The sequence below is a fragment of the Lactuca sativa genome, chromosome 8 (assembly GCF_002870075.4).
Source record: "Lactuca sativa cultivar Salinas chromosome 8, Lsat_Salinas_v11, whole genome shotgun sequence".
NCBI classification, from domain to species: domain Eukaryota; kingdom Viridiplantae; phylum Streptophyta; class Magnoliopsida; order Asterales; family Asteraceae; genus Lactuca; species Lactuca sativa.
The window spans coordinates 104,228,710-104,242,387 of NC_056630.2; the positions used below are offsets into that span (position 1 = coordinate 104,228,710).

General features: G+C 34.5%; 1 protein-coding gene across 1 annotated transcript; it reads left to right on the plus strand.

Annotated features, from left to right (window-relative positions):
* Window positions 1–1,086: 1,086 nt before the first annotated feature.
* Window positions 1,087–2,145, plus strand: LOC128127811 (uncharacterized). The gene has a single exon (XM_052766509.1). It carries the CDS (start codon window positions 1,087–1,089, stop codon window positions 2,143–2,145), a length of 1,059 nt encoding a protein of 352 aa, XP_052622469.1.
* Window positions 2,146–13,678: the final 11,533 nt, after the last annotated feature.

The window sequence follows — 13,678 nt, forward strand, 5'->3', positions numbered from 1 at the left end:
AGATGAGGCACCTTTGATAGATTTCTTAAGAGTTTTTGTATTTGCTATTCACTTTAATAATGTATTGTATGAATTTCTTAATTTTTTGATAGATTTGTTGTATATATTATTATTCTAAACAAAAGGGTAAAAATGGTTATTTTTATTATATTATTTTAATTTGGATTTATGTTAATTTGGATTTTGTATGGGTTTATATTTTTTATAATTATTAAGCAACATAAGGGTAAAACTGTCATTTTTATAATTCATCACAACAATTCAGAGGTTTCAACCAAACAACATATTTAAAATTCAGATCTTAAAAGTTCAGACTCTCTTAGAAATTCAGACCTCTTAAAAATTCAGATCCTGCCAAACAGCCCATTATTTTATTAATTTTTATTTTATTGTTTTTAATTACTTTTATTTTGTTTATATATCCTTTTTAATCATTATCTGTTATTTGTCAAACACATTTTAATTATCAATTATTGATGAATCTAAAGTTAGCAATTCTAAAAGACTACTAAACAATTAAAAAAACATTCACTTTAATACTATTATTAGAATTAAAAATATATTTATTAACCGATAATTTGTTGTAAGTTATGAAATATTAGTTTGTGAATGACCATTGATTCTCCATTTCTCCTATAACTCTCCATCATTATTTAGCATTAGTAACAACAATTTCAATGTGTTTTATGAATGTAATAATACACCATCATAATATGCATTCATATTATAGCTCATCTTTCATCTTATTTGGATAGTATAAATAGTGAGTCATATGTATTAGAAACTTGATGATTTCATCAAAAGTATTGGAATAAAAGTTCTCTCTACTCTCATTTCTTTCTTTACTTTATAATTTATCTTGTTATTTGATCATATTTTATAATACGTTATCAGCACGAGGCTCTACCATAGAGTTCCAACTTCTTGTCATTCTTGTCGTTGTCAGGTATATATATATAATTTTTTTTTTCAAAGTTCATGTGTATAGTGCTCAAAAGCTTTATAATGCTCACAAGTAATTTTATGATACTTCTTAACTAACAATCATCTAATATACAACTCTTTATTTTGATTAGTACTTTCACTATGGCAAACCTTAGCAAACTTGAGTTTATGGCTCTTGACATTAGCGGAAAAGATTATTTATCATGGATCCTTGATGCTGAAATCCATTTTGATGCTATGGATCTTGGAAACACCATAAAGGATGTAAATCCTTTAAATGAAGCATCAAGCCAAGAAAAGGCTAAGGCGATGATTTTCCTTCGCCACCATCTTGATGAAGGATTAAAAGCTGAATACCTCACTGGCAAAGATCCAGCTGATCTTTGGAATAATCTGAAAGAGAGGTATGATCATCAAAAAATGGTGATACTTCCTAGAGCTCGTTTTGATTTGTTACACCTTTGGCTACAAGATTTTAAATATGTGAGTGAGTATAATTCAGCCATGTTCAAAATTACTTCCCAACTAAAACTATGTGGTGAGACTATAACTGATGAAGACATGCTAGAGAAAACCTTATCTACTTTTCATGCCACTAACATGCTCCTGCAACAGCAATATCGTGAGAAAGGTTTTAAAAAATATTGTGAATTAATCTCATGTCTTCTTGTGGCTGAACAAAATAATGAGCTCTTAATGAAAAATCACCAATCACATCCGACCGGTTCTAGTCCATTCCCTAAAGTGAATGCGACATCATCTAATTATAACGGCCGTGGGTCTAACCGTGGTCGTGGCCGTGGTCGTGGTCGAGGTCGTGGATGTGGTGGAGGCCGTCATAATAATCGTCCCAACAATAATAATAATATAAGTAACCACCATAAGTGGGAAAATAACAAAAACCCACATCCTAATGATAAAAGTGGTCAAGGCAAAAAGAAAGTTGAAAATGTTTGTCACCGATGTGGAATGACCGGTCATTGGTCGCGTACATGTTGCACTTCAAAGCATTTTGTTGATCTTTATCAAGCTTATCTAAAATATAAAGAAGGAAAAAATGCGAAAACAAATTTTTTTCAAAATTATTTTTCCGAAGATCAACTAGAAATGAGACATTTGGATATCGCCGATTATCTTGCCTACACAGAAGGGACAAACGGTATTATGGATGGTGATGGAAGTACCCAATTTTTCCCATAAAAGGAGATGGATATGCCATATCATGAAATTGTTGGTTTTCTAGTATCATTTTATTTTTGCATTATGTTTGTTTAGAGTCATTGTCATGGTCAAGAATAATATGTAGTTTTGTTTAATGTGTTTTATGATTTTTATGTCATAGTCGTTTCATGAGAAGAGATCTCGATGATTCTTCTCAAAATAATAATATACGACTTTATTTCTCTAAGTTGAATATTTCTTATTTCTTATTATTTTTATTATATATATTTATTTTGAAGAGAAATATGGATATTCGCAAAAGAAATGAGGAAGATATATGTCTTGCAGACAGTGCAACAACACATAGCATTTTTAATAATGAAAAATATTTTGTTTACTTATCAATTGGAGAAGCAAATGTTAATACAATAACGGGTAGTGCAAAAATGATTGAAGGCTCCAGAAGAGCGAATATCATATTACCACAACGGACAATAATTACAATTGGAGATGCATTATTTTCATCAAAATCACCAAGAAATTTATTAAGTTTTAAGGATATTCGGTCCAATGGATATCATGTTGAAACAACCAATGATGGTGATAAAGAGTATCTCAATATTACAAAAATGATATCAGGTAAGAAAAGTCTTTTGGAAAAATTACTCGTATTGTCCTCCGAATTGTATTATACAAATATTAGAATTATTGAATCTCATGCTATTGAAAATAAAAGGTATGATAACATCTACAAAGTTTGGCATGACCGGTTGGGCCATCCCGGGTCAATTATGATGCGCAAAAGAATTGAAAGTTCAAGTGGTCATTCCTTGAAAAACCAGAAGATTTTTCAAGCTAATGACTTGTCTTGTGTTGCATGTTCTCAAGAAAAATTAATTTCCCGTCCATAATTGAATAAAGTTGGGTACGAAAGTCCTAGTTTTTTAGAAAGAATTCAAGGGGATATATATGTGGACCAATTCATCCACCATGTGGACCATTTAGATATTTTATGGTCTTAATTGACGCGTCAACTAGATGGTCACACGTGTGCTTGTTATCTAGCCGTAATCTCGCTTTCGCAAGATTACTAGCACAAATAATCCGCCTAAGGGCACATTTTCCCGATTACCCAATTAAGAAAATTAGATTTGACAATGGTGGAGAATTTATATCACAAGCTTTTAATGACTATTGCATTTCGATTGGGATAACTATTGAACATCCTGTTGCATATGTTCATACACAAAATGGTTTAGCTGAGTCGTTAATAAAACACCTTCAATTAATTGCAAGACCATTACTAATGCATTCTAAACTTCCTAGTTCCTACATCGACATGGGGGCATGCAATTTTACATGCAACATCACTTATATGCATCAAGCCAACTAGTTATCATAAGTTCTCCCCTATTCAACTGGTTTACGGTCATGTACCAAATATTTCCCATCTAAGGACGTTTGGATGTGCAATTTATGTACCCATTTTTCCACGTCACCGCACAAAAATGGGTCCTCAAAGAAGAATGAGATTTTATGTTGGATACGAATCTCCATCTATAGTAAAATGTAACGCCTGTGTTTCCGGACTTGTCATTTTTAGCAATGTAATAGTCTAGGTTAACCTTTGTAACCCGTTTTGAAATAATAAGAGTGTATTATTTGAGTATTATGTATTTTGTGCTTAATTGCTTAATTATGTGGTTTGATTAATTAAGAATAAAAATAAGCGTCAAAATTTAAGTGTAAAATAAACTTAATATCTTTGGATAATGTTGTAGTAGTTGAAACGAGGTTTCCGAATGTATATAGAACGCCCAAATCTGACTTCGTATGAGGAAGTTATGATTTATCGAAGTTTCGACTTTGCGGTATGCAGCCTGAAATACTCGATTTGAGATCGAGCAGTTTTTAGCCGAAATATTCTAAACGAGGATCGAAGGTCTCGTTGTTGGTATCGAAGCGATAAAAAGTTAGGCGAGAACGGACGTCAAACGAAGAAGTTATGAATTTAAAACGAAGTTTTTCTGTCAAGGCCTATTAAAAATAAATAATAAAAATAAAGTCGAAATTAGCCGACGGAGTCTAAACGAAAGTTGTAGAGTGTAGTCTCACCTTCGCGTGGATATAAAGAACGTCGAAATCGGAGTTCGTATGAAGAAGATATGAATTTCCGAAGTTTATTAAATAATTTGTATTTATTTTTAATCTTTAATTCCGGCATTATCCGAAGGGGAGTCAGCAGTCCGATCCGAAGTACGCCCCGCGTACTCCGAGGATGTTGACACTCGCACTCGAGGACTTCGGATGACGAACGCCATGACGATTTCGGACCTGTACGCCCCGCGTACAGGCGTACGCCCCGCGTACTCCGAGGCTCCAGCCTCCTATAAATAGGATGCGAGGGCAGCCGGCTCTTTTGCTAATTTTCTCTCTTCTCTCTCCCGTTTTGCATCGTTTTGCATGCCAGAAATACCCCGAAGCCCTGGTATCATACTCGAGCCCCGAGGCAAGTCCCGAGATCCCGAAGATCCCGAGAAGTGCGGTTCCCGAGCCGAAGCTCTGCCCGCGAGAAGTTCGATTTTTGTGAAGATCTTTCAGATCTGCTGAGGATTACTACTTCTGCAAGTCGTTGCGCTGTCCGATCATCTTCTGATCAAGTGAGTGTATACTACCTTTCATAAACACGATAATAATACAAGTATGGTTCGAGTGTATTAAGTATATTGTTGTTTATATGTGTGAGTGTGTAGTTACTTTCTTCTAACGCATGATTATGAATTATTTTATACGAAATACGTGTTATGTATAGAATTTGTTGTTATGTGTGTGAATGTATGTTCACCCTCTTCCATCTCATAGACCTGAATTGCTTTCTATGAAATACGTGTTACGTGGGTATGCCTCATCTGTTATGTGAAATATATATTGAATGAAAATGATATACATGTTTTAAACTATGTATGAAAGTATATATTTTATCTACTAATATGTTGGGTAGAACATGGGTAGATAGTTGGTGTGTAATAAGCAGATGAGAGGCCTCGATGTTGTTGTTGTTGTTGATCTAGTTATTCAGCGGAGTATGGATAACGACCACGGACTCTTTCTAGACAGTCCAATGGAACGCTAGTAGGTTCATAACCTGTAGGTGTTGTGAACGATGTGTTCACAGATGTACTCTATCCCCCTCATGGTTGCCTTTAGGATATCTATTGTTGAGGAAACCCCTTAGCAGTGATGTCCGTCCCGATGAAAATCCTAGATTAGGTCCCTTGAGATAGATGTTATTTTAGGGACGTAAAGTGAGGATAACGAGAATGGGTAATCGGGATAGTGATTGGTTGGTGAAATTAAATATAATTTATTTATTGTGCGTTGAAAACCCTATATGCTCACCAGGCTCCCAAGCCTGACCCACTCAATTTTAATTGTATTACAGGTAGTGGCGCGAGGGCATAAGATGGTTGAATCATCAAGTTGTTTTGTTTACAAGTCTGTATATGTATATATTTGTTGAATGACTTGTAATGTTATCATTTATGCTTTATGGTCTGTATCGGAACATGACATCCCGAGTTTTGATTATATAATGAAAATGCATCTCTTGATGAAATGCTTTGATAAATATTATTTTATCATGTTTTGTTTTGGGAACAAATTCCGCAACTCTTTCAAATCAAAAGGATTTACTCTGAAATTATTTAAAAGCATAAATGAAAATCGGTCTTTTCTGGCCGTGATTTTGGGGATGTCACATAAAATATTTAGAACCATCAACTGGAGATTTATTTACAGTTAGATTTGACGATTGTCATTTTGATGAATCAGTTTTTCCAACATTAGGGGGAGAAATAAAGAAGCTGGAGAATAAAATCTCTTGGAATGAATTATCACTTTCAGTTTTAGATCCTCGTTCAAGTCAATGTGAACTTGAAGTGAAAAAGATAATTCATTTACAAAATATAGCAAATCAATTGCCAGATGCATTTACTAACCCTAAGAGAGTAACAAAGTCTCATTTACCAGCTGTAAATGCTCCAGTTAGAATTGATATCCCAGAAGGAAAAAATACAACTACAAATGAATCAAAGGCACGCCTGAAGCGTGGAAGAACAACCGGCTCCAAAGATAAAAATCCTCGAAAACAAAAGGGAGCAAATATAATTGATGGTCCAAAAGAGAAAACAAAATCTTTTGAAAAGATTAATGAAGCTCCAGAAGAGCCCAATGACATACAAAAGAAACCTGGGTACCCGAAAATTATGAAAATGAAGAGATCTCAATAAATTATGTCATGACGAAAATAAGATGGAACCGAAATAAGATAGATGTCGACGATAATTTTTCATATCATGTTGCGTGCGAGATTATGAAGAAAATGAGGATCTTGAACCTAAATCTATAGATGAATGTAGAAATAGAAAACATTGGTCAAAATGGAAAGATGGAATCAACAAAGAGCTTAATTCTCTTACTCAACGAAAAGTTTTTGGACCTGTAGTCCGTACACCAAACGGAGTAAGACCAGTGGGACACAAATGGATATTTGTGCGCAAAAGAAACGAGAAGAATGAAGTTGTGAGATATAAAGCAAGACTTGTTGCACAAGGTTTTACCCAAAGGCCTAAAATTAATTATGAAGAAACATACTCTCCTGTGGTTGATGCAATTACATTCCATTATCTAATAAGTCTGGCAACACATAAAAATTGGAGATGCGTCTAATGGATGTAGTTACCGCCTATTTATATGGTTCACTTGATAATGATATTTATATGAAAATCCCAGAAGGGTTTAAGGTGCTAGAAGCACAAACTCAAAATTGTCGTGAAGTATATTCGGTAAAATTAAATAAATCTTTGTATGGATTGAAACAATCTGGTCGTATGTGGTTCAATTGTTTAAGTACATTTCTTTTAAAAGAGGGTTGTAAAAATGATCCATTAAGCCCATGTGTATTCATAAAAGATCCGGATCAGAATTTGTGATAATTGTTGTTTATGTAGATGATTTGAACATAATTGGAACTCCTGGAGAATTGGAAAATGTCACTTCTTGTTTGAAAGAAAATTTTGAAATGAAAGATCTTGGTAAAACGAAATTTTGTTTGGGTCTTCAAATTGAGCACACCAAAAATGGAGTTTTTGTACATCAATCTAGTTATCTAGAAAAGGTGCTTAAAAGGTTTTATATGGATAACTCACATCCATTGAGTACCCCGATGGTAGTAAGGCATTTAGATGCCTAAAAGGACCAATTTCGGCCTTGTGAAAAACATGAAAAACTTCTTGGTCCCGAAGTACCATATCTTAGTGCTATTGGTGCACTAATGTATCTTGCTAATAATACGAGACCTGATATATATTTTGTTGTAAACTTATTAGCAAGATATAGTTCTTGCCTAACAAGAAGACATTGGAATGGAGTCAAACACATTCTTCGATATCTTTGAGGTACAATGGATATGGGCTTATATTATTCAAATTCATCAAATGCGGAGTTAATTGGTTATGCAGATGCTGAATATTTGTCTGATCCACACAAAGCTCGATCCCAAACAGGTTATTTATTCACTTGTGGAGGTACCGCAATTTCTTGGCGTTCTGTTAAACAAACTTTAGTTGCTTCTTCTTCTAACCATGCAGAGATTATAGCAATTCATGAGGCAAGCCGTGAATGTATTTGGTTAAGAAATTTAACTCATCACATTCGTGAGAGTTGTGGTCTAACTTCTAACAGGGACGTTCCAACCATACTATATGAAGATAATGCGGCTTGTATAGCCCAATTCAAGGAAGGGTTTATCAAAGGAGACAGAACCAAACATATATCACCAAAGTTTTTTTTACTCATGATCTTCAAAAAGAGCGTGACATCAACATCCAGAAAATTCAATCAAGTAACAACTTGGCAGATTTGTTCACTAAAGTGCTTCCTACATCTAAATTTAAAAACATGGTACGAAATATTGGAATGCGACGCTTTATGGAAATCAAGTGATGTGATGATCAGGGGGAGTTGGAAACATATTGTACTCTTTTCCTTAGCTATGTTTTTGCCACAAGGTTTTCTTAGCAAGGTTTTTAACGAGGCAATTGTTCCAAATATCTATTATTAATCATGTACTCTTTTTCCTTAATAAATGGTTTTTCCCATGAGGTTTTACCTATTAAGGTTTTAACGAGGCATGATACAATCGTCATTCAAGGGGGAGTGTTATGAAATATTAGTTTGTGAATGACCATTGGATTCTCCATTTCTACCATAACTCTCTATCATTATTTAGCATTAGTAACAACCATTTTAATGTGTTTTATGAATGTAATAATACACCATCATAATGTGCATTCATATTATAGCTTATCTTTCATCTTATTTGGATAGTATAAATAGTGAGCCATATATATATTAGAAACTTGATGATTTCATCACAAGTATTGGAATAAAAGTTCTCTCTACTCTCATTTCTTTCTATACTTTATAATTTATCTTGTTATTTGATCATATTTTATGATAATGTATTATTATTTTAACATTTTTTTATTTTGTTAGCGTTTAGTTGTTCAATGAAATCTATTTGTTATTTGTTATTTTATTTTTTATGTTATTTTTTGGAACGAAGGAATTTTATTTTTTTTATGTTAATTGTTAGTTGATTTTATTATTTTATACATATTAACATGAAAACAATCTACTGTTGAGGAGATTACTTAAAAGACATATAAGGGCGTGTTCAGCAAAATTAGCTGGTAGCAGGTGGCTTGTAGCGGGTAGCTTATATCTTGTAGAGTTTTGTTAAACGCTACACGAAGTGGCATTTGGATTTGAAGTGTTTTGTTTAAACTAAATGTTAGAAGCTTGTAGTGCCGAACGAGGCTTTCTGTTCAAAACGGAGCGTTTTGTCAAACGCTAGAAGCTAGAAGCTCTCAAACGCTCTGTGCCGAACACGCCCTAAGTCTTCCTAAGCCATTGTAAATTGTTTTGGATGAAAACATCCCCAAATCATTGTGTTAGAGTTAATGATAATTGATTCAATAAGAAAATTTCTTTATGTTTGTTTTGAAGTTTTCATCCGGCTCCCTTTAGTTTCGTATCATGTTCCGCCCCTGGATATGCACCAATGGTTCAAATTTGGATATTTGTGATGATTTTGGTTCCTCCGGGTGACAAGCATTACTCCTTACTCTTAACTTGTACCATGTGTTTCTAAGGCCAATGGTGTTTTCGTTCTTCTGCTTGTCTCTCTCATCGTACTACGTTGGATGGATAAGAAAAGACATTATGACAATATGTGATAAACAAAAAGTTACCATACAATGTTGCAAATAATCATTCATGTCGTTACCTAAAAGACTACATCGACCATTTATCAAACCAAGTACATTGTCCATGCGAAAAGCATGGAAAAATAACATAATATTGTGAACCAAACAAACAACAACCTTGCAAATACTAGTGAACCCAAAAGTAAGTTTTTACAAAAAGACATTGTTATGACCAGTGGCAATTCTAGCTTTTATTTTTGTTGGGGGCACAATTGATTTTTTTTTTTCAAAAACATAAAGGGGTTGGAAGTAAATTTTAAATTGAAATATTTATACGTAAAAATTTTTAGTCATTAGGGGCGTGTGTACACTACAAAACCTTTATATCCGCCCGTGGTTATGACACTAGTGACCAAATGCCAAGTTTCATCTTGGCCCAGCAATTGGGTTGGTTCAGATTGGCGGGTCAGAAAACATAAACTCAACCCATATAATATATGGGTTGACAGGTTGGCGGGTCACGGGTTGGTGGGTTGGAAACCTCAACCCAACCCAACCCATATAACCCATTTAAGCATATGGGTTCGCGGGTTTACAAGTTAATGGGTCAAAAGGTTTTTTCAACATAAATTCGTAAAATGATTAAAGTAATTAACATAAAAAAGGATTTTCAAAATAAATTCATAAGGTCAATAACATCCAAATAAATTTGAATAAATGAAAACATTCATAGAAAGTAGATGTGTTCTTCGTTCTTGACTCGTGAAAATAACGACATGTATATTTTCTGTTTCTAATTAACGAACTGTAAATGCAGATTAGTCACATACGAATACGGAAGGAATACAATGATATAGAATATTATATATATATATATATATATATATATATATATATATATATATATAGGGAAAAGCTCAACAGAGAACCATAATTATGGGTTCTTCAAGGAACCAAATCTTTTTTTCAATTTCTAGAGCTTATTCTTTATCGAAAAAAAAATCTAAAAATATCTAAATTCATATATTAACATTGTGAATGTGAAAAATATTTTTCGGATTCACCGTGTGAATCCAGATTCATGTTGTGAATTTTCGAAGATTCACATTGTGAATTTGACGTAAAAAAAAAAAATTCGAATTTTATATCTTTGGAAAAAGGATAAAAAGTTATGAATTTCTGTATTTTTAGTTTTTTTTTTTTATAAAAAATAAGTTCTAAAAGTTGAAAAGAAGATTGGTTCCTTGGTTCCTTAGTTAATTATGGTTCTTTATTGAACCTCACCATATATATATATATATATATATATATATATATATATATATATATATATATATATATATATATATATATATATATATATATATATATATATATATATATATACGGGTTGTCGGGTTGACCTGCGAACCCAAACAAATAACCCAACCCAAGCCATGAAATAAACGGGTTGGTGGGTTGACGAGTCAAAAATCTCAACCTAATCTCGTCTATTTTCGGGTTGGGTCGGTGTCGGGTTACAGATTGAGTTGAGAGTTGTCACCCCTAGTTTCATCTATGTAAATACTACTCTAACACACATATAAACACACATTAGTTCCTTGTTTGACACTTACGGTTCATTCCCTTATTGAACCTTGAAATTCCTTAAAGTTTGTGGCCCATGTTATTGCATTTGCCATATCTAATATTTAGAAATCTCTTGTTAAGTTTTTGAGCTTTACTTCCACCATGAAATTGACTTTGACTTTTTTTTTTGAAATTGACTTGAGTTCCTTTCATATGCACAAGACTTTATCCTTTTCTTTCATGTCCCACGTTGATTGTGATGCGGTGGAGATGTTAATGTGATGGTATAACTGCTAAACATGGATACAGTTGTGCAATAACATGTATGACACCTTGTTAAACATTAGAAAAATTATTAAAATGTAACATCCCAAAAACTCAAGCTAAAATTTTCATTTTTAAAATAATATAACATCTATTTTTAATAAAGTTACATTCAAGATAAATTATTTGTTCATAAACAATTATTCAGAAAATCAGAGTTATAAGGAAGACAGTACAGAATCTCGAATCATAAAGTTGTTGCTGTGTGTGTACAATCATTCTTTCGCAATCAGATGAGTACCTGCAAAATATTTAATCCCTAAATGTAAGCATAAAGCTTAGTGAGTTCTCTAAATATCGCATACACCACAACGTAACAATCAATTATGGGTTATCAGCAACCTGGGGACTATTAGCACTCTCAGTGGGCTAAAAGCACGCCATGTGGATTAACAACACATCTCACGGGTTATCAGCAACCATTGGGACTATCAGTAGTCCTATAGGATCACAACAGTCTAGGAGTAATCAGTAACTCGGTTCACATATAACAATAATCAACAAAATAGGACTCAGTTGGTCAACAAGCATATACTACCACATAGGAAAGTATAGTGAGAAGACTCACCTCGCAAGTTGCAGCTAAACACCACAACTCCCACCCAACAAAGACTGATCCTGCATGGCCTCTAACATCAAAAAAGAGTATCCTCTCAATCTACATTCCAAAACCCTTAATTTACAAAAATTTAACCTATGTCGATAGTCAATGGTCAAAGTCAAAGTCAACAACCAACAATACTAACAGATGGCCCTCACGTCGTAACCAGACCTTGGTCACATCATGAGAACACACCACGACTTGAAACCTTATTGGTCATGTCGTGAACACAACAGAACAAGATAGTCAACAGGATCCTCCATCGTCACGTCGCGACACTCTCCAGGTCTCGACGTGACCACAATCTGAAGCAATATCCAAATGGTTGCGTCGTTAGTCCATTAAGTCTTCACCTCCAACTTTCTAGAAGGCTTTTCCCAACCCAAAGGACCATAAAAACCGTATCTTTTTAGTCATGCATGTCCAATACATGACTTGAACATTAACAACGTCAAAAGAAAGGAAAATGAAGCCAAAACCCATGCTTGGAGTCCAAACCACCACCAATCCTCAGATTTAAGACATATGTTAAGTAAAAGACCTCAATAATCCTTAAAGTTAATAACTTTATAGATCCCATATATGCTACCCAACCCAATCATGAAGAAAAGTGCATAAAACTTAGATTTAGCATGCTTAAGTGAGAAAGGCAAGAACTTTAAGACTTACAAAGGTCCATAAACAATACAAGGTGGTGAGGAATATGTTTAATTGCTTAAACAATGTGCCAAAGGGACCATCTTCTTCAACAAGGAGCACCAAAACCACTCAAATGGCCAAAACCACCAAGATGAGCTAGGTTTATGGTTTTAGAGGTTTAAGAGAGGTAGAGACTGAGAAATGAACCATGAGTTTAGGGTGATTAAATACGAAGCAAACCCTAAATGATCATGGTATTGGGTTGCAACCCATTTCACATCGTGACTAGTTATGTGTCACGTCGTGACCGCTCTTCCAATGCGCGTATTCCTTAACTCTGCTTGTCACGTCGTGACCACCCTATGGTTATGTCGTGACAATCAACTTTCCGTAAAAACCAAGTTTTGACTCCATAATTCCCTAAACCAATCCAATCTAGGAAACGGGTGTTATAATTTCCCCCCACTTAAATTAGATTTCATCCTCGAAATATGCCGTTACCAATCATCCTATAACAACCCCCTCTGAAATCCCGTCGTGGGATCATCCTAGACCAACAATTTCTTACTCGAGTCATCGCCACACCGGGTGCCCAAAACTACTACCAAAAGACCAAAGATTTCCAAAACCAGGCACGTATGCCAAACCTGGGCAGAGATTTCCCAAGATCAAAATCACTTCCCCTAACAGAGAATGAAGATCAACCCATGACAACCAACTGAATCGAGAAGAGCTACCTCCCTCACCCTTAACTTAAAATTCCACGAACATGATTGTCTTCCCGACATACACGAACTTCATCATACATCACCCATGCTGGCAAAGACTTAAAGGTATGAACCCAAACAAAACCTTCCCGACCTTACACCGTCCCACTGACAATAGTGGACAAGAATCCACTACTAACCGCACAAACTGCCAACCTCGCTTACTGAGATCAGAACGAGAAGGAACAAACTAGAGCTAATTGAGTCCACACATCCCCCCCTTGGTTTAAGAAGCCTGCATCAATACATGGAGATAATCAAATGGAACAACAGTGGTTCCATTTGATTCAACTCATCCCGAACCAAAATTAGATAACATGATTGGGGCCTTAACTGCAAACCTGACTTATTAACAAGTCGCAACTAACCAACTATTCCCACGATCGCAACCATGGAAATATCAA

Excerpts from the sequence above, each read along its gene's own strand:
- LOC128127811 (XM_052766509.1), top strand. The coding sequence starts at position 1,087 with ATGGCAAACCTTAGCAAACTTGAGTTTATGGCTCTTGACATTAGCGGA.